At 39.1% G+C, this 23,010-nt stretch overlaps 1 protein-coding gene across 1 annotated transcript in view; it reads right to left on the bottom strand.

The window, feature by feature from the left end:
• The window catches only part of CFAP92 (cilia and flagella associated protein 92 (putative)), a 207,551-nt gene that overhangs the window by 4,828 nt on the left and 179,713 nt on the right, over positions 1 to 23,010 (bottom strand). The window contains exons 17-18 of the mRNA XM_053689398.1: positions 7,968 to 8,144; positions 3,782 to 3,808 (exon numbers count right to left, since the gene is read on the bottom strand). Coding sequence (XP_053545373.1) covers positions 3,782 to 3,808; positions 7,968 to 8,144 — 204 coding nt within the window. The remainder of the gene's footprint in view (positions 1 to 3,781; positions 3,809 to 7,967; positions 8,145 to 23,010) is intronic.

The raw sequence follows: 23,010 nt of genomic DNA, 5'->3' as shown, positions 1-23,010 counted from the left end.
ATTCAAGAACATTTACTATAATTAATAAAAAAAAATCTCAAAAAGTAGCAGTTCTAGTGAGTTGCTAAGAACCCATATTATGTATTGTATCTCCACAACATCAATTTAAGTTGAGTTTTAATTTATCTATTATGTTATCCAATGTATATTTGGCTCTGTGTTCACTTTTGTTTGCACCACAACATTTTTTGGTCTAGATCTACCCCTGGCTGACATATTTACCATCTGGGTATACTGCTGTTGGCTTCACGAAGAATTGATGTCAAGTTGAGCCCTATTTTCACAGCTGCATTGAAAGATTTAAACCCCTACTAAAAGCACAGAGCAGTATTGGCTGAGGCATAAGAATTTAATGGTTGTGACCCAATGCAGATCAGGAGGTAGAGTGGAAAACTGAAACACAGTGTAAGGCATCAATCTGTAGATTAATGATAAACGGGATCCTCCCCAACATACCACTTGCCAGTTAGAACTTGGTAGGCTTTATCTTCAGAAAAAATGGTGACAACTCCTTGAGATACAGACGTACAGAGAATAGAGGTGAAGAGTTAATAAGAAACTGTTTTTGCTTGTATTGAAGCTCTTCCAGAACAGCAACCACCATGTAATCCTCGGATGGTGTTAAAATTTGAGATCTTTAACTGCATGAATAGTCTTAAAGACTAAAAGACGCCAACAAGGGAGAGTGCTAAGGAATTAGCTGATTGAGATAAAAAAAAACCTTTTAAACAATTCTTATAGCTGCGTTATTGTGAATGAAATTATGTGACTGTTAAAGTGACAAATGCAATATTGAATTGTAATAGTTTTTACTGAATCAATGCAAAATAAAATACACAATAAAATCTTTGGTAAGTTGCAACTAAATATAAAATGAGCTCAAGGGTTACAAAGTATAAAAACTTGAGGGTTACAATATAAAAAACTTATTACATTCAAAGTACCAAATAAAACAATTTAAAATGATAGCTTTTTATTATTATTATTATCGGTTATTTGTAGAGTGCCAACAGATTCCGCAGCGCTGTAAACAAAACAATTAAAGGGATCAAATGGGTAGAGGGCCCTGCCAAGAGTTGCACTGTTGTAATCAGCTCTTAAGAAGGTGATCTACAAACAGCTGGACTTAAGGGGGTTCAGGGGATAGCAATGGAGGAGTGGAACTGGTATAAAGTAAGGTTAGCATAGGTTGTATGCATCCCTGAGTCTTTAGGAAGTGTTTGAAGCTTTCAAAACTAGGGGAGAGTCTTGTGGGGCGAGGCAGAGAGTTCCACAAGATGGGAGCCAGTCTGGAGAAGTCCTGTAAACGGGAGTGCGATGAGGTAACCAGAGAGGAGGAGAGTAGGAGGTCATGAGCACAGCGAAGGGGACGGGAGGGAGAGTATCTGGAGACAAGGTCTGAGATATAGAGGGGAGCAGTGCAGTTGAGGGCTTTGTATGTCAGAGTGAGAATTTTGTGTTTCATCCTAGAGGCAAGAGGAAGCCAGTGAAGGGATTGGCAGAGAGGCGCAGTAGATGAAGAGCGACGTGTAAGGAAGATGAGTCTGGCAGAGGCATTCATTATGGATTTTAAAGGAGCTAGGCGGCAGGTGGGGAGACCAGAGAGGACAGAGTTGCAGTAATCAAGGCGGGAAAGAATGAGAGAGTGGATTAAAATCTTAGTTGTGTCTTGTGTAAGGAAGTGTCTAATTTTGGAGATGTTTTTAAGGTGGAAGCGGCAGGCTTTAGCCAAGGACTGAATGTGAGGAGTGAAGGAAAGATCTGAGTCAAATGTGACCCCAAGACATCGGGCATGTGGGGTAGGGGTAATGATGGAGTTGTCGACAGTTATAGAGATATTGGGGGTGGAGATTTTGGAAGAAGGGGGGAAAATGTGGAGCTCAGTTTTGGAGAGATTTAGCTTGAGGTAGTGAGAGGACATACAGGAAGATATGTGAGAAAGACAGTTAGTGACACGGGTTAGCAAGGAAGGAGATAGGTCTGGTGCAGAGAAGTAGATTTGGGTGTCATCAGCATACAAATGATATTGGAAACCGTGGGACTTAATTAGGGAACCTAGTGATGACGTATAGATTGAGAAGAGAAGGGGACCGAGGACAGAGCCTTGTGGTACTCCGACAGAAAGTGGTGACGGGGCAGAGGAAGCCCCAGAGAAGGCTACACTAAAGGTACGGTTTGACAGGTAGGAAGAGAGCCACGAAAGGGCTGTGTCACAGATGCCGAAGGATTGGAGAGTTTGGAGCAAAAGAGGGTGGTCGACAGTGTCAAAGGCTGCAGAGAGATCAAGGAGGATAAGCAGAGAGAAGTGGCCTTTTGATTTTGCTGTAAGTAGGTTGTTGGTGACCTTAACAATAGCTGTCTCTGTGGAGTGATAGGGACGAAATCCAGATTGCAGAGGGTCAAGAAGGGAGTTTAACGTAAGGAAATGGGATAGGCGTGCATATACTAGTTTTTTGAGAAGCTTTGAGGCAAGAGGGAGGAGGAGAGTATTGAAAGTGGATAACAGACGTTTTGGGTTTGAAGAAAGATTAGAGATAAGAGTAGAGAAGTAGTGTTGCTTGTGGAGATTAAGGGCAGAATAGTAGGAGTTCAAGATGAATTTGTAATGAAGAAAATCAGCTGAACTCCGTGATTTTCTCCAGTGCCGTTTAGCAGTACGGGAACATCTGCGTAGGTACCGTGTCAGAGGAGTATGCCATGGCTGAGGATTCCCACTGCAGTGGAATAAGCTGGAGCCTTGATAGGCAAAGTATAATGCCGATCAAGGCGGCAGTTAGTGGTAATAGAAAGGAATTGCCGTCCAAGCGGCGTCTCCGTTAGGAGAGTAAATTCAAACCTTTACAGATGCTGTGTGATGTTGGTCAAGCGGCAATTGATCACTTTTGAACAGCTGTGCTAGTAAGACAACGTGTCTGCAGGGGAGAAAGTGGAAAACGTCTATGCCGTGTTTGCTTTCAGTCCGTTGTTGGTTTCCTTTCAGGTTGCGTGCGATGGTAGTTGCTGATTGGATGAGAGCGGCTAGCCCTTACATATCCATTTTTTCAGTGGAATTTGTTGTGTTTCCAAAACAATGTTAAATGGTGGCTTGTACTCCCAAACAGATTCAAGGCAAAGTTACCTGATATACAGGGAAATGTTTATCTTCAAAAAAACAGTTTGTAACAGGTCTCCCACAAGTCTGTAATTTCTGTGGAGTTTGTCTCTTGGTTCTTGCTAACAGATCCATGGTGCTGAACCTAAAATGGACTGGCTGCTAAGATTTACATTCCTGCTTTGAAAATAAAGATAGCAAGAGAACAAAGAAAAATTGATAATAGGAGTAAATTAGAAAGTTGCTTAAAATGTCATGCTCTATCTGAATCATGAAAAAAAAATTGGGTTCAGTGTCCCTTTAAGGACTACAAATCAAACTTATATTCTTCAATACAGCTAAAAATTCGGGGATGTTCTGAAGACCCTGTGGGGGGCAGCTGCTACTTTCAGTGGCATAGCCATATTACAACGGTGGATGAATCTATCTGGCACACTTCATTACATCTAGCCAAGCACCATAGGCAGTAGCAACTATATAGGACTATCTTTATAGGCAATTTAAAAAAAAAGAAAAAAAAGTGTCAGATGACACATATCTAATTTGCATTTCTTACCTAGATTTCTTGGTCACTTTTATCTCACCATAAGCGACATGAATATTACCATAAGCTTTTCAGTTACAAACCAAGTCATCTGCTGACGACTACTGTTTAGTTCAATACAGCTGGATGTTCTGCAGGGCTTTTGCCTTGGAGCTTTCCTGAACTGGGGGCAGCTACCACTTAGTGACAAAGCTATATGAAAATGGTAGTAGTCTCTATATGGCACAGTTCTTTGCTAAGATTTTGAGCCTGGTGGTTTCTGAAAAGCTCCAAAAGAAAAAAAACGGGCAAATCCGCACATTTACAGGCGCACGTTAAGTGGCCGATTAATGCTACCGCAATCTCACGGTAGCATTTTGTGCTCTGAAAATGTCCTCCAATTGCCCCCAAAAATAAAGTTTTCTTCCATTTTATTAATAAAAATGATGAGCATTTTTATTTATTTTTAAAAATATAACTGTACGAAGCAGTTTTAAGGGGTTAAAGTGTGAGGATGTGGGGTGTTAGAAAAGAAACCGGTACAGAAAAGTGCCTTTACATTGCAGTCTATGGCGATCTGTGATTATAATGTATATATATATGTATATGCTTATATACACGCAAACACAAATATATATGTATATATTCATATACATTTAAACTTTGTTGTGCTAGGTTCTCTGCCGTGCCAGCATGAGAATGAGGCTCCCATTGGAGCCTATGGAAGCGATCTCATATGAGCGCAAAGCTTCCATGCAATGTGAACGCGAGGTTGTGTTCGCATTCCGCCTCACGTCTAATACCAGCGCACAATTACGTGTGCTGGTATTAAGAGTAGAGCGCAAATATCGCGCAAGCGCAATTTGCACTCCACTCATAATCTAGCCCTAAATCGGAGAACTCTGGGTAACCTTTCACTTTCAGTGGCAGAGCCATATGAAAATGGTGGCTTCTGTATGGCACAGTTCTTATATCCCAGTCAATATCGTATAAAAAAAAAAATTATTTACTACTTATAGATGCATCATTGATCACAAATCATATACTTTCTCAAGTTCTTCTGAAACTACAAGTAAGTTCCCTGGTCAAAAGGCCTGCAGAACAACCCTTCCTCCAAATATGTTTATATCAGTAGAAGATATATTTCAGTATTAATTTCATATATAGTTATTTTATATACCCATATTGGGTATCACAAGAAAGCCCTGGTTTGTCTGTAAAACAACGGTGTATAATATGTATGAGTGCACTTAACAAGAGAAACGATAATTATGGTGAAACCAATACAGAGCAAGAATGCCAAAATCGCCTTTATCATTTAAGTACAGAAACTGGGAAATAACTTGATTGTTAAGAGGTTATTCCATAGAATAAACAAATTCTTACAATATACAACTTTCCAGCTCCTACGTGGGATGTCAGGACAGTATACAGTCATGAATAGAATCAGTGGGTGGTAGGACCTTTGCAGTAGAAAGCATAATGAGATTGTATAGCAGAGCTACCATCCACGTTATCTAGCTCCAAAAAAATGGAATAACGAAAATAAGTGGAGAGAAAAGGAATATACAGAATCTTTGAAAAAGGTATGAGATATTAAAGGGACATGAAAGTCGAAATTAAACGATCATGGTTCAGATACACATCAGGAGCTATCTGGTAATTGGTGGCTACACATATATGCCATTGCCTCTTCTAATTGGCTAATCAGATGTTTTAAGGTAGTTCCTAGTAGTGCTGGAGTCAACTTTAACTAGATGTTCACTGCTTTGCATTGGTTAAACACATTGAGCATTTGTATAGCACTTTTGCTTGCACATAACACACACAAAGTGTGAAACTGCATATTATTAATCCAAGTGATTTAGATTTCTCTATGTTTACACAATCCCCCCCCCCAACCAATCTGGACCACATGTTTTTAATGAACACACACAACAGTAACATAGTAACATGGTAGGTGAGGTTGAAAAAAGACCAAGATCAAGTTCAACCTATACAAATCTAATATACTTACAAAAAGCTCCAGTTAAGCTTAAATTAATCCCACTAAAATGTGACCCACTTAATACAAGCAATCATATCCATTAATTTTTTTTCTAGACAGAAATGTATCTAAACCATTTTTAAATGTATCTAGGGAATTGGCATTCACTACCTCCTTTGGTAATGAGTTCCACAATTTTATTGCTCTCAGTGAAAAAACGTTTCTGTTGCAGGAGATTAAATGTCCTTTTCTCCAACCTTAAATTGTGACCTCTTGTCACAAACAATTTTCTTGGACTAAACAGAGCTTTTGCCATCTCTGTATATGGGCCTTGAATATATTTATATAAAGTAATCATGTCACCTCTCAAGACGCCTTCTTTCTAGAGAAAACAGACCCAGTTTGGTTAGCCTATCCTCATAGCTAAAATTGTACATTCCCCTTATTAGCTTTGTGGCCCTTCTCTGAACTTTTTCTAGTTCTGCAATATCTTTTTTGCGATCGGTCCCCAAAACTGCACTCCATTCTCAAGGTGAGGTCTTACCAGGGATTTATATAGTGACAGAATTATGCTTTCCTCCCTTGAATCAATGCCTCTTTTAATATATGCTAGTATTGTATTAGCCTTTAAGGCCGCTGCCCTTCATTGTGCACCCATCTATAGCTTGTTATCTATAACTACTCCCAAATCCCTTTCCTCCTCTGTTTTGCCAAGTATTGTGTCATTTAAATAATACATTGCCTGCTTATTTTTACTTCCAAAATGTAGAACCTTGCATTTTTCCCGTATTAAATCTCATTTTCCATTTACCTGCCCATACTTCTAATTTTTGTGGATCCCTTTGTAACGAAAGTTCATCCTGCTCTGACCCAATGACCTTACTTAATTTAGTATCATCTGCAAAAATAGAGATGTCACTATTTAATCCTTGCTCCAAGTCATTAATAAAAAAATTAAAAAGAACAGGGCCCAGTACTGATCTCTGAAGGACACCACTGATTACCTTTGTGCAATCTGAGTATGACCCATTCACTACTACTCGTTATTCCCTATCTTTTATCCAGTTATTTATCCATGAGCTAACATTTTCAACTATTCCCAGTCCCTTCATTTTGCGCATTAATCTCTCATGTGGCACTGTATCAAATGCCTTTGCAAAAAAAAAGTATATCACATCAACTGATTCCCCTTTATATTTTTACTTACTTCCTCATAGAATCTAATTATATTAGTTTGACATGATCTATTTCTCATAAAACCATGCTGATTTGAACTCATAGGGGCCTATTTATGATGCTGCGAGCGGACATGATCCGATATTGCAGATCATGTCCGCTGCACATTGATAAATGCCGACAGCATATGCTCTCTGCATTTATCATTGCACCAGCCGTTCTTGTGAACTGCAGGTGCACTACCGCCCCCTGCAAATTTGAAATGAAATGATTAATTAAAAATATATCAACAGACCCAGCAGCTGTAAAAATATTTAGATATTACATCAGTGTTGTTCAAGCTCATGAAGAACATTGTCTTTAAACTATTTGTTTTTTTTCTTTTTAAACTTTCAGGTAATATATACTATTTACATGATCTTTTCAAGCATTTAGAATGTTGGGAACTTTTGTTTTCTCAAAATTATATGAGACAATGTGGTCCCAATATGTGTTTCATCAATCTTAGTAATAGTATTAGTTTTAGCCCTTTTTTATAACCCCATTATCTCCTGTGATAACACATTCCAGGCACCCACTATGTCTAAGCTTTTTTTCTATCAACTAACTGGGCAGTGCGGCCTGTGGTTAGCTGTTCTGCCCAATTACTTAAGGACCAGTAAATACAGTAAATTTGCGTAATGAACAACACAATAAAAAGACAATGCAATAGCACATAGGGGCCTATTTATTAATGTGCGAGCGGACATGATCCGATATTGCGGATCATGTCCGCTGTACATCGATAAATGTCGACAGCATACGCTTTCTGCATTTATCATTGCACCAGCAGTTCTTGTGAACTGCTGGTGCAATGCCGCCCCCTGCAGATTCGCGGGCAATCGGCCACTAGCAGGGGGTGTCAATCAACCCGATCGTATTCGATCGGGTTGATTTCTGGCGATGTCTGTCCGCCGCCTCAGAGCAGGTGGACAGGTTATGGAGCAGCGAGAGTGCTGCTTCATAACTTGTGTTTCCGGCGAGCATGAAGGCTCGCTAGAAACACGGGGGATCAAACTCTGTTCGGAGCTTGATAATTCGGCCCCATAATCTTGTTTACACAAATATGTTCAGCAATATAATCCCTTCAAATATCTTCCCCACTATTGATGTAAGACTAACTGGTCAATAGCTTCCTGGATTATCAGTACCTTAGATAAATCCATTTTACGTGCTTCATCTGGTTTTTTAGGGTGTTCATTACTTTCACTGCTGCTTTTAAAACCAGGATATCGAAATTCATTTGATGTAATCCATTTACTTTTGTCCATAGGACCCGCAGTTGTGCGTAGGTTGTCCTGCCAATAAGTGAATCTACTCTTTGGATCCTAGAATACAAAGATCGATATATAAAGAAAACATTGAAATTATTAATTAAAAATATATCAACAGACCCAGCAGTTGTAAAAATATTTAGATATTACATCAGTGTTGTTCAAGCTCATGAAGAAGTCTTTAAACTATTTGTTTTTTTTTCTCTTTAAACTTACAGGTAATACATACTATTTACATGATCTTTTGAAGCATTTTAGAATGTTGGGAACTTCCGAAATTGCGGCTCATGTCCGCTGCACATCGATAAATGCCAACAGCATATGCTCTCAAGAACTGCTGGTGCAATGCCGCACCCTGCAGATTCGCGGTCAATCGGCCGCTAGCAGGGGGTGTCAATCAACCAGATTGTATTCAAGCGGGTTGATTTCTGTCTGCCTCCTCAGAGCAGGCGGACAGGTTATGGAGCAGCGGTCTTTAGACCGCTGCTTCATAACTTCTGTTTCCGGTGAGCCTGAATTGACTCTATATTTGGAAACGGCACTTTATTGTTCCTAATTTCTGCAGGCGGACAGCTTATGGAGCAGCGGTCCTAAAGGGAGCTTGATAAATATGCCCCATAGTCTGAAGTTCAAATGACTAGTAGATTTTTTTTTTCTGACAAATTGTAAAAAGTTATGTCTATTTCCACTTCTCCTGTTTCATGTGACAGTCATCAGCCAATCCCAAATGCATATATATATTTTGTGATTTCTTGCACATGCTCAGCAGGAGCTCAGGACTCAAAAAGTGTAAATATTAAAACTGTGCACATTTTCGGCTAGATTTAGAGTTCTGCGGCCAAAGGGGTGCGTTAGCTACGCGTGCTTTTTTCCCCCCCGCACCTTTTAAATACCGCTGGTATTTAGAGTTCACAGAATGGCTGCGTTAGGCTCCAAAAAGGGAGCGTAGAGCATAATTTACCGCCACTGCAACTCTCAATACCAGCGGTGCATACGGACGCGGCCAGCTTAAAAAACGTGCTCGTGCACGATTTCCCCATAGGAAACAATGGGGCAGTTTGAGCTGAAAAAAACCTAACACCTGCAAAAAAGCAGCGTTCAGCTCCTAACGCAGCCCCATTGTTTCCTATGGGGAAACACTTCCTAAGTCTGCACCTAACACCCTAACATGAACCCCGAGTCTAAACACCCCTAACCTTACACTTATTAACCCCTAATCTGCCGCCCCCGCTATCGCTGACCCCTGCATATTATTATTAACCCCTAATCTGTCGCTCCGTACACCGCCGCAACCTACGTTATCCCTATGAACCCCTAATCTGCTGCCCCTAACCCCCGCCGACCCCTATATTATATTTATTAACCCCTAATCTGCCGCCCCCAACGTTGCCGCTACCTACCTACAATTATTAACCCCTAATCTGCCGACTGGACCTCACCGCTACTCTAATAAATGTATTAACCCCTAAAGCTAAGTCTAACCCTAACCCTAACACCCCCCTAAGTTAAATATAATTTTTATCTAACAAAATAAAATAATTCTTATTAAATAAATTATTCCTATTTAAAGCTAAATACTTACCTGTAAAATAAACCCTAATATAGCTACAATATAAATAATAATTATATTGTAGCTATTTTAGGATTTATATTTATTTTACAGGCAACTTTGTATTTATTTTAACCAGGTACAATAGCTATTAAATAGTTAATAACTATTTAATAGCTATCTAGCTAAAAGAAATACAAATTTACCTGTAAAATAAATCCTAACCTAAGTTACAATTAAACCTAACACTACACTATCATTAAATAAATTAAATAAACTATCTACAATTATCTACAATTCAACCTAACACTACACCATCAATAAATAAATTAAATACAAATACCTACAAATAAATCCAAATAAATACACTAACTAAAGTACAAAAAAAATAAAAAAAAGAACTAAGTTACAAAAAATAAAAAAGAACTAAGTTACAAAAAATAAAAAAGAACTAAGTTACAAAAAATAAAAAAAAGAACTAAGTTACAAAAAATAAAAAAGAACTAAGTTACAAAAAATAAAAAAATTATTTACAAACATTATAAAAATATTACAACAATTTTAAGATAATTACACCTACTCTAAGCCCCCTAATAAAATAACAAAGCCCCCCAAAATAAAAAAATGCCCTACCCTATTCTAAAATAAAAATTGAAAAGCTCTTTTACCTTACCAGCCCTGAAAAGGGCCCTTTGCGGGGCATGCCCCAAAGAATTCTGCTCTTTTGCCTGTAAAAAAAACATACAATACCCCCCCCAACATTACAACCCACCACCCACATACCCCTAATCTAACCCAAACCCCCCTTAAATAACTAAGCCCCTGAAGATCTTCCTACCTTGTCTTCACCACGCCGGGTATCACCGATCCGTCCAGAAGAGAGTCCGAAGTCTTCATCCAATCCGGGCGATGTCTTCATCCAAGCGGGGGCTGAAGAGGTCCATCATCCGGCTGAAGTCTTCTATCAAGCGGCATCTTCAATCTTCTTTCTTAGGCCTCCATCTTCATCCCGCCGACGCGGAACATCCATCCTGGCCGACGACTTCCCGACGAATGACGGTTCCTTTAAGGGACGTCATCCAAGATGGCGTCCCTCGAATTCCGATTGGCTGATAGGATTCTATCAGCCAATCGGAATTAAGGTAGGAAAATTCTGATTGGCTGATTGAATCAGCCAATCAGATTCAAGTTCAATCCGATTGGCTGATCCAATCAGCCAATCAGATTGAGCTCCCATTCTATTGGCTGTTCCGATCAGCCAATAGAATGCAAGCTCAATCTGATTGGCTGATTGGATATAATATTTTATAATGTTTGTAAATTATTTTTTTATTTTTTGTAACTTAGTTCTTTTTTTATTTTTTGTACTTTAGTTAGTTTATTTAATTGTATTTATTTGTAGGTATTTGTATGTAATTATTGATAGTGTAGTCAAATAGAGTTACCTGTATTGAAACTGATCACAGCCGCAGGCCTTAGTGCAGGTAAAAAAACATCTTTATTTAGGTAGATTCAACATTCACAGGGTGAAACAGACTCAGTGGTACATTGAGCACAAACGTCCGACGCGTTTCCTGCCCGGAGGCACTTCGTCAGGGACTTACAAAGTCAAAATACAAACAGCTTAAAAAGGCTTACTTGCTTACGTAACGGAATTAGCACCTGTTCATTATGGTTAAAGGCACAGATGCTGCCATCTATGGAAACTTGCTACTGCTGGGTTTTGAAAAAACCCTTTAAAGCAATCAGCGAAAGTAACATTGTATCCACAGTGCTATATGTGTATATATCTTGTATCTATATAGTAAGTAACACAAAAGACACAATGAAAACGCCGTAAACTAGTAACATATTGAAATAGCCTTTTCCAAAGACGGCAGCGAAATAGAACAGAAATTGTTCTACAACCAGTTCATATGAACAGGTGCTAAAAAGACATAAAATTATTTTCAAGCTGCAAATTCTAAAAAAAAAAATTAACAATGTTATTGATATAATGTACAGCGGACTCACAGAGGATTCAGACTGAGACATTTCTACAAGTCTCATATATGGATTTAAAATATTAAAGGATTTATATTTGAATTGTCTTTGTTAGAAGATTAAATATTACACGTTTAGGGGAGAGTTTGAAGACTTATGTAACAGTTAGTTCTTTTGCTTGACTTGCTATGTTAATAGAAAATTACAGTGTATGTGTGAGCTAGCTTACTCAGTGTGAATAATGAGATAAATGAAGTGATGTGTACGAATGTGATTTGTGAAAAAGAAAAGGTATGAATAGGTGGAATTGGAAAGAAAACTTGCTGTGTATCCTTTTTAAAATATGTTGGGGTACAATGTCCTGATAAGGATCTAGTCTAAAATTCATCAAAAAGTTTTTTGCAATAGATAGAAATGGGTGACCACTATATATAAACACATTTGTGCTGAATCATAATTAGTGTCATCTGTGTCTGTATAGACAAAAATATAGTGAAAAGACTGTGTAGACTGTGAAATTAGTGTGAAACCTAATTAACAGATAAAGCCAAGTCTAAGATTTAACGAAACTAAATGTACTATTGTTTGAACTAATGAGCGCTCTGGAGGGACAAGAGAAGAGGCTACTATTTGTACTGAACAGATATGTTTGTTGCCTTATCAGATTATTAGGGAATTTTATGTGTATATATGTGTCTTATTGTAGACAATTTAATCTATAAAGTATCTAAGATCTGTTATCTTATTAATACCATTTGGAGTACCGGTCATTAAATTAAATATCCAAAAGGCCTCTTTTCTATTCAACTTTGCCGTTCTATCCCCACCTCTAATATCATAAGGGGCGTGGTCTATACCTTGGAAGCTGAACATAGTACTGAGGTTGTGGTCGTTAACTGGAATACCTAGTGAAATAAAATGTTCAACAAAGTGCTTGGCTACTGGGGTGGAGGGAGGGTCATGTTTGATGGAGAGCAAATGCTCCCTGACCCTGTCCTTGAGGAGTCTAGTGGTCCTGCCTACATACTGTTTACAACAGATCTTACAGTTAATTAAATAGACCACAAATCTAGAATTACAGTTGAGTCTAAATCTGATGTCAAAGCATTTACCCGTGGTCTTGGATTTAAATTCTCTGCCGGAAAGCGCAAATTCACAACTCTTGCAGGGAATCTTTTTGCATCTAAAGAATCCCTTTTCTGGTTGTAACCAAGAGTTATTGCTTTTTATTGAGAAATCTCTATTAAGATGATTTCCAATAGTTCTTGCTTTTCTGCTTACTAGTCTAATGCCCTGATTTTGTAATGAATCTTGTAACAGGGCATCTCTGTCCAATACAGGAAGATATTTCCTTATGATATTATTAATACAGTTAAACTGTCTACTATAGCAAGTGGAAAAGGTTATAGGTGATTTTGAACTTTTCTGGTTACTGCTATTGTTACTATGAGATCTAATTTTGAGGGTGTCTTTAAGAAGCACATCTCTATGCATGAGTTCAACCTCTTTGCTAACTCTTTCTAAGATACTAATATCATAGCCTCTAATGTGAAGACGCTGAGTGAGAGAATGAGCTTGTTCTATATAAGTGTGAACATTGCTACAATTGCGTCTAAGGCGCATATATTCCCCTTTTGGAATAGCCATTTTGAGGTGAGCTGGATGATGTGAATCTGCTCGTAGGATCGTATTTCCTGATGTCGGTTTTCTAAACGTAGAGGTAATAATTGAATGTGACAATCTATCCAACTTCAGTGTGATGTCTAAAAATGGTATGTCCTCTTTTGATGCTGTGTATGTGAATCCCAAATTGAGATTATTGTCATTTAGATATTTCACAAATGCAGGTATGGAATTGATGTCACCCTTCCATAATATAACCAAGTCATCGATATACCTTCTGTAAAACCCCATCTGTGACTTAAAAGTATTATTGTCATGGAATATTTTCTGAAATTCGAAATGTGTTAGGTAGAGATTTGCATATGATGGTGCAAATTTCGCACCCATGGCAGTGCCCTGGTTCTGTACGTAATGAGTACCTTCAAACGTGAAGTTGTTATGATTCAGAAGAAATTTTGCACCATCACATACAAATCTGATAAACCTATTTTCATATGTAGTGTACATCTCAAGCATAGCCTGCAAAGCTTCAATCCCCTTATTGTGTGGTATACATGAATATAATGAATTAACATCTATAGTGAGTAGAGTGTCATTTTCATCAACATACACAGAGTTTAACAGCCTTAACAAATGCTTAGTGTCACGGAGATATGCTGGGGTTATCTGAACAATAGGTTGTAAGACTGTGTCAATCAAGGACCCAAGTTTTTCCCCTAGGGATCCCACACCAGAAATGATGGGGCGCCCAGGGGGGCGTTCCCTGTTCTTGTGTATTTTAGGTAAGTGCCTGAACACAGGTGTGTTCGGAAACTGTTTTTTAAGAGAGTCTGCTTTCAACTTAGTGATGACACCTTCCTGTACATAATGGTGTAAAAAATCATTAAGTTCCATGACAAATTTCCTGGTCGGATTAAATGTCAATTTACGATAGGTGGTGTCATCACTAAGCTGTCTGAGAGCCTCACTAGTATACTGTGCCCTGTCCTGTACTACTATACAACCACCCTTATCTGAGCTTTGAATGATGAGATCACTATTTTCTTGTAATTTTTTTAAAATGTTTCTCTCTTTCTTAGATAGATTGTTACTTTTCCCATATTTCGAACTGGTACTAGTGTTGGTTTCTCTGGCTAATGCGTGAAGATCCCTTTCAACCAAACTTTGGAAGACCTCTATAAAGTCCCCCCTCATTTGTATGGGATAAAAATATTTATTCGCATTGGTAGTGATGGTGGGGATGCTTAGATTTAGTGTGTTGGATCGTGCACTCTCACTTTCAAGTGATAATAAATTGACAATTTCACATTGATCATCAAAATTGAAACCATAAAGATGTTTTTTTACCTGCACTAAGGCGAAGATTGAACTTTATTACTGCCACCACTTGCCAACAGCACGGCTTTATCCTCTCAGCCTAACACATTGGTCTGTTACTTCTCACTGATTATAAGCTTTATTTGGCAAGTTACTGCTTTACTTTACTCGTCAAAAGACACAAGCAATACGCCATTTTTTTATTGTATATGCACTGAGGGGCGTGACGGAGTGCGGCAACAGCGGTGAGATTATACCTGTTTTACTTACATATCTGTAGTTCTTACTAAGAACCATTGCAAGATTGAACTTTATTACTGCCACCACTTGCCAACAGCACGGCTTTATCCTCTCAGCCTAACACATTGGTCTGTTACTTCTCACTGATTATAAGCTTTATTTGGCAAGTTACTGCTTTACTTTACTCGTCAAAAGACACAAGCAATACGACATTTTTTTATTGTATATGCAAAACCGGTTTGTATACTTAGTCAGTGACTTAATTACAACGTGCAGTTCTTACGAACTTTGTGTGTTATTGATAGTGTAGTATAGAAAAGTAGTACAAACGTACAAAGAATCTCCAGAAAACAGAAATTGGTGCCGGTTATGAAAACAATATTGTATGCATAAATAGTATAAGCATAGTATTGATAGTGTAGTGTTAGGTTTAATTGTAACTTAGGTTAGGATTTATTTTACAGGTAATTTTGTATTTATTTTAACTAGGTAGCTATTAAATAGTTAACTATTTAATAGCTATTGTACCTGGTTAAAATAAATACAAAGTTGCCTGTAAAATAAATATAAATCCTAAAATAGATACAATATAATTATTATTTATATTGTAGCTATATTAGGGTTTATTTTACAGGTAAGTATTTAGCTTTAAATAGGAATAATTTATTTAATAAGATTTATTTTATTTCGTTAGATTAAAATTATATTTAACTTAGGGGGGTGTTAGTGTTAGACTTAGCTTTAGGGGTGAATACATTTATTAGAGTAGCGGTGAGGTCCGGTCGGCAGATTAGGGGTTAATAATTGTAGGTAAGGTAGCGGCGACGTTGGGGGGGCAGATTAGGGGTTAATAAATATTATGATAGGGTCGGCGGTGTTAGGGGCAGCAGATTAGGGGTACATAGGGATAACGTAGGTTGCGGCGGTGTGCGGTCGGCAGATTAGGGGTTAAAAAAATGTAATAGAGTGGTGGCGATGTGGGGGGGCCTCGGTTTAGGGGTACATAGGTAGTTTATGGGTGTTAGTGTACTTTAGAGCACAGTAGTTAAGAGCTTTATGAACCGGCGTTAGCCCATAAAGCTCTTAACTCCTGGCTTTTCTCTGCGGCTGGAGTCTTGTCGTTAGATTTCTAACGCTCACTTCAGCCAAGACTCTAAATACCAGCGTTAGAAAGATCCCATTGAAAAGATAGGATGCGCAATTGGCGTAGGGGGATCTGCGGTATGGAAAAGTTGCGGCTGGAAAGTGAGCGTTAGACCCTTACCTACAAGACTCTAAATACCAGCGGTAGGACAAAACCAGCGTTAGGACCCCCTAACGCTGGTTTTGACGGCTAACGCAGAACTCTAAATCTAGGCGTTTGTTAATGGAAATAAATTGGAAAGTCGTTTAAAAATTGCTGCTCTATCTGAATCATGAAAGTTTCTTTTTGACTTGAGTGTCCCTTTAATAGAAAAAAGCAACAATGGAGAGGCAGTCTGGATTGTGTTACGTTTGCATTATTAAAAGGAGTTAAAAGATTGATGTAACACATATTAGAGCAATATATTGTCGCACACAAAATTGTAAAAAAAATAAATGTTTATTTTCCTTTTAAACCCATGGGATAGTGGTTAGTAGTACTGCACAGATGAGCTCATTAAAAGCCAACACATTTCTAATAAGTTTGTCTGGATGAATGTATAGTCACCCTTTATCTGTGAGTACAATCTAATTCACATGGTCATAATAAATATTCCTTACTTGCAAGCTTGTTAACAGAATGCCATTTTTTTTGGTTGTATTTACCTCCTCCATTCCTTTCCCTAAAATCTTCTTTGCAAGTTCACTGGAATATATTTTAATGTATTCGTCCTTGAGTTTTTCAATACTTTTACTCATTTCATGAATATCATCCATATTTTTCTAAAACAGGAAAAAAAAGAAAACATTGAATGCAATTTTTTTCCTAGGCAGCTAGAAAACAGGATTTGTGTGTATTTTATTGTTACAACATTCTGTTCATAAATCAGCAAAACATTAACTGTCAAAAACATTATTATCAAGATCTATTGAAAAAACAAAATGTATGTTTACCCAACAAATTAATTTCCACGAGACATCACGTGTGATTACATTGCAGTCCACTAGGAGGAGGTAAAAACACCCTTACATTGCAGCTTTAATCCCTCCCACTTTCCCATACTCCCTTAGTCATCCAAATAGATGGAGCAAAGCAGGAAAGAAAAAGGACAAATTAAGTACAAAACAAGTATTACTGCCAACTGTGTAAAGAAAGGGCTAGGCTTGTGTTCTCTCACCATCATGAAAGAAATGAATGAATCAAATAAGCACAAATTTAGTTTTCTTTCATAAGATGGTAAGAGTCCACAATATATCACATGTGGGATTCCATAACCAAGCAGTGATGAAATGGCCATGAAAAAGAGAACCTTCCAGGATAACAGCTGAAGGTCTAAACCATGTATGGGTTCAAATAGACTTGATAAACCCTCAAAACCATATTAACCGCTTAGTGACCAGGACATTTTTCAATTTTCTTACTGTTAAGGACCAGGGCTATTTTTACATTTCTGCTGTGTTTTTGTTTAGATGTAATTTTCCTCTTACTCATTTACTGTACCCACACATATTATATACAGTTCTTCTCATCAATAAATGGACATGCTAAAGATACCATTATTTTCATATCTTATAATTTACCATAAAAAGAAAGATAAAATATGATTAAAAAAATGAAAACAAAACAACACTTTTTCTTACTTTGATCCCCAAAATCTACACATCTACAACCACCAAAAAACACCCATACTAAATAGTTTTTAAAACTACTAATGTTTACATGTTCTTTGCAAGTTATAGGGCAATAAATACAAGTAGCACTTTGCTATTTCCAAACCATTTTTTTTTTCAAAATAAGCGATAGTTACATTGTAACACTGATATCTGTCAGGAATCCCTGAATAACCCTTCACATTTACATATTTTTTTTAGTAGACAACAAAGTATTGATCTAGGTCCAATTTGGTATATTTCATGCCACCATTTCACCGCCAAATGCGATCAAATAAAAAAAAATCTGTAACTTTTTCACAAACTTTAGGTTTCTCACTGAAATTATTTACAAACAGCTTGTGCAATTATGGCACAAATGGTTGTAGGTAAATGCTTCTCTGGGATCCCCTTTGTTCAGAAATAGCAGACATATATGGTTTTTGCATTACTTTTTGGTAATTAGAAGGCCGCTAAATGCCGCTGCGCACCACACTTGTATTATGCCCAGCAGTGAAGGTGTATTTTGCCCAGCAATGAAGGGGTTAATTAGGTAGCTTGTAGGGTTAATGTTAGCTTTAGTGCAGTGTAGTAGACAACCCAAAGTATTGATCTAGGCCCATTTTGGTATATTTCATGCCGCCATTTCACTGCCAAATGCGATCAAATAAAAAAAAAAATCGGTAACTTTTTCACAAACTTTAGGTTTCTCACTGAAATTATTTACAAACAGCTTGTGCAATTATGGCACAACTGGTTGTAGGTAAATGTTTCTCTTGGATCCCCTTTGTTTAGAAATAGCAAACATATATGGCTTTGGCATTACTTTTTGGTAATTAGAAGGCCGCTAAATGCCGCTGCGCACTACACTTGTATTATGACCAGCAGTGAAGGTGTATTATGACCAGCAATGAAGGGGTTAATTAGGTAGCTTGTAGGGTTAATGTTAACTTTAGTGCAGTGTAGTAGACAACCCAAAAGTATTGATTCTAGGCCCATTTTGGTATATTTCATGCCACCATTTCACCACCAAATGCGATCAAATAACAAAATGGTAACGTTTTCCCTTTGTTCAGAAATAGAAGACATATATTTATATTATAGCTTTAGTGTAGAGCTCAGCTTCCCACCTGACACATCCCACCCCCTGATCCCTCCCTGACCCCCCTCAAACAGCTCTCTTCCCTCCCCCACCTCACAATTGTCACCGCCATCTTAAGTACTGGCAGAAAGTCTGCCAGTACTAAAATAAAAGGCATTTTTCTTTTTTATAATTTTTTTTTATATTTATTCTGCAGTGTTGGATCCCCCCTACCTCCCTCCCTCCCTCCCCAAACAAGTCTCTAACCCTCCCCCCTCTACATATTTGCTGCCATCTTGGGTACTGTCTGCCAGTACCCAGTTTGCAAACAAAAAAAAAAATTGTGGTTTTATTTTTTATTAAAAACTGCCAATTTTTCTGTAGTGTAGCTGCCCCCCTCAATACCCTCCCCCCATCCCTGATCCCTTTCCCAACATTTATTTTCCCCTCTCTCTCCTTCCCATACATTCTTCAGTCTACTGGACTAATGGACTTAATGTAGTGCGCGCACACGCTCCCGGCCAATCATGCGCACTTCAGCAACAAGATCCGGAACTGCCTCCAGTGATGGGCCGCCCACCCACCTCCCTGCTATGGCTCCCACCCACCAACGATCTGCATAATTGCTGACAGATGCAGAGAGGGCCACAGAGTGTCTCTCTCTGCATCAGTGGCTAAAAAACAAAATGTATGCTTACCTAATACATGTATGTCTTTACGGAAGTCATCAATTACTAGTAGGAATATCTTTCTTGTCCAGCAGGAGGCGGCAAAGACCACCACGGCAAAGTTGTTAAATATCCCCTTCCCATAACCCTCAGTCATTCAACCAAAGGGAAATGGAAAAAGAAATAACACAAAGGTGCCTGAGGTTTAGTAAAAAATAACTGTCTTAAATATAAGAGTGGGGTCGTGGACTCACCATATCCGGAATAAATTTATCTATCAGGTAAGCAAAAATTTTGTTTTCTTTCCTAAGATATGGTGAGTCCACAACGTCATCAATTACTAGTGGGAAACAATACCTAAGCTAGGAGGACACAGATGATTAGGGAAGGAAAAAGACAGGTGAACCTAAACAGAAGGCACCACCGCTTGAAGAACCTTCCTCCTAAAAGAGGCCTCAGCTGAGGCAAAAAGTATCAAATTTATAAAATTTTGAAAAAGTGTGCAGAGAGGACCAAGTTGCAGCCTTGCAAACCTGTTCCACAGAAGCTTCATTTTTGAAAGCCCAAGAAGACGAGACAGCCCTAGTGGAATGAGCTGTAACTCCCTCAGGAAGCTGCTGTCCAGCAGTCTCATAAGCAAAACAAATCATACTTCTCAATCATCATCAGAGCAGAAGACTGGGGAAAATCCTTAGTCGCCTGTAAATAGAATTTTAAAGCACGCACTACATCCAAGTTGTGCAACAGACACTCCTTATGCGGAGGAGGATTGGGACAGAGAGAAGGAACAACAATTTCCTGATTAATATTCCTAACCAAAACCACTTTAGGAAGAAACCTAGTACATAGGACCACCTTTTTCGCATGAAAGATAAGGTAAGTAGAATCATACTGCAAAGACGAGAGTTCCGAAACTTTCCTTGCAGAATAAAAAGCAACAAGAAACAAAACCTTGCAAAATAATTTAATATCTATGGAATGCATTGGCTCAAACGGAGCCTGCTGCAAAACCTTAAGAACAAGGTTAAGACTCCAAGGAGGAGTAACCGACAAACACAGGCTTGATTCTGACCAAGGCCTGACAAAAATATTGAACATCTGGCACAACCGCCAAACGCTTATGCAACAGAATAGATTAAGCAGAAATCTGACCTTTCAGAGTACTGACTGATAAACCCTACTCCAGACCTTCCTGGAGAAAAGACAAAATTCTAGGAATCCTAACCCTACTCCAAGAGTAGCCCTTAGATTCACACCAATAATAATAACCAATTTACGCCATACCTTATGGTCAATTTTCTGAGTAACAGGCTTATGAGCCTGGATCATTGTCTCAATGACCGACTCAGAAAAACCACGCTCAGACAAAACTAAGCATTCAATCTCCAAGCTGTCAGTTTCAGAGAAACAAGATTTGGGTGGAAGAAAGGACCCTGAGTTAGAAGATCCTTCTTCAGAGGCAGCCTAGAGATGACATGTTCACCAGGTCTACATACCAGATCCTGCGAGGACACTCTCTCCTGTTTGATACGAGCAATGACTCATGGAAGAGCAAACGAAGGAAACAGATAAACTGGACCGAACCCCCAAGGCGCCGCCAGAGCATCTATCAGAGCTGCCTGCGGATCTCTTGACCTTGAACCGTACCTTGGAGGCTTGGCGTTCTGCTGAGATGCCATCAGATCCAACTCTGGCACACCTCATTTGCGGGTTAACCTGGAGATTACCTCCGGATGGAGAGCCCACTGCCCGGGATGAAATGTCTGTCTGCGCAGAAAATCCGCTTCCAAATTGTCCACTCCTGGAATGTGGATTGCAGATAGACAAAATCATGAACTTCCGCCCACTGAATAATCCACCTCACTCATGGCTAAGGAACTCCGAGTTCCTCCCTGGTGGTTGATGTAAGCCACAGAAGTGAAATTGTCAGACTGAAATCTGATAAATCGGTCTAAAGCCAACTGAGGCCAAGTTATCAGAGAATTGTAAATCGCTCTCAACTCCAAGATGTTTATGGGGAGAGCAGATTCCTACCGAGCCTTTAACAAGTCCCAGACTGCTCCCCAGCCTAGCAGGCTGGCATCCGTGGGCACAATCACCCAAGAAGGCACCCGGAAGCATGTGCCCTGAGACAGATGTTCCTGAGAAAACCACCACGGAAGAGAGTCTCTCATTAACACGTCTAGATCTATCCTCTGGGACAGATCCAAATGGTTTCCGTTCCATTGCCTGAGAATGCATAATTGCAGAATGGAATCAAAGGGAATTATGTCCATGGATGCAACTATCAACCCAATTACTTCCATACATTGGGGTACAGATGCCGAACAGTAGACTGAAGAGAGAGGCAAGCAGAGAGAATTTTGGATTTTCTGACCTCCGTCAGTAAAATCATAGATTATGCTTACCTGATAATTTCCTTTTCTTCCGATGGAAACAGTCCACAGCTGAATTCATTACTCTTGGGAAATAAGAATCTTCCCACCAGGAGGCGGCAAAGACACCTCAGCCAAAGGCTTAAATACTCCTCCCAATCCCCCCCATCTCCCAGTCATTCTGCCGAGGAACAGTAGAAGAAATATCAGGGTGAAAAGGTGCCAGAAGAATATAAGGACGCCCCACATAAAATTACGGGTGGGGAGCTGTGGACTCTTTCCATCAGAAGAAAAGGAAATTATCAGGTAAGCATAATTTATGTTTTTCTTCTTAAATGGAAAGAGTCCACAGCTGCATTCATTACTTTCGGGAAAACAATACACAAGCTATAAAGGACACTTGAATGCCAAGACGGGAGGGTACAATAGTCCGCCCATACTGAGGGCACCAGGCCTGAACTTCTCCCCAATAAAAAATCCTGCTTCGTCCGAAGCCAAGAAAAATCTTTTAAAGGAAAAGCCCCAAGGACACTTGACTCACAGCTAGTCCAGAGCCAATGGTTTAGAACGTACAGGGTTTGGGGGTAGCGGAGTTATGTAATAACAGGTAATATCTTAATATAGCTATACTCATATAGGCCTAGATTTGGAGTTTGGCGTTAGCCGTGAAAACCAGCGTTCGAGGCTCCTAACGCTGGTTTTAGGCTACCTCCGGTATTTGGAGTCACTCAAAATAGGGTCTAACGCTCACTTTTCAGCCGCGACTTTTCCATACCGCAGATCCCCTTACGTCAATTGCGTATCCTATCTTTTCAATGGGATCTTTCTAACTCCGGTATTTAGAGTCGTGTCTGAAGTGAGCGTTAGACATCTAACGACAAAACTCCAGCCGCAGGAAAAAAGTCAGTAGTTAAGAGCTTTCTGGGCTAACGCCGGTTTATAAAGCTCTTAACTACTGTGCTCTAAAGTACACTAACACCCATAAACTACCTATGTACCCCTAAACCAAGGTCCCCCCACATCGCAGCCACTCGATTAAATTTTTTTAACCCCTAATCTGCCGACCGCCACCTACGTTATACTTATGTACCCCTAATCTGCTGCCCCTAACACCACCGACCCCTATATTATATTTATTAACCCCTAACCTGCCCCCCACAACGTCGCAGCCAGCTACCTACAATAATTAACCCCTAATCTGCCGACCGCAAAGCGCCGCCACCTACGTTATCCTTATGTACCCCTAATCTGCTGCCCCTAACACCGCCGACCCCTATATTATATTTATTAACCCCTAATCTGCCCCCCTCAA

The sequence above is a fragment of the Bombina bombina genome, chromosome 7 (assembly GCF_027579735.1).
Source record: "Bombina bombina isolate aBomBom1 chromosome 7, aBomBom1.pri, whole genome shotgun sequence".
Classification (NCBI taxonomy): domain Eukaryota; kingdom Metazoa; phylum Chordata; class Amphibia; order Anura; family Bombinatoridae; genus Bombina; species Bombina bombina.
The sequence above is the reverse complement of the archived record's forward strand: the minus strand, read 5'-3'. Positions and strand labels throughout refer to the sequence as shown.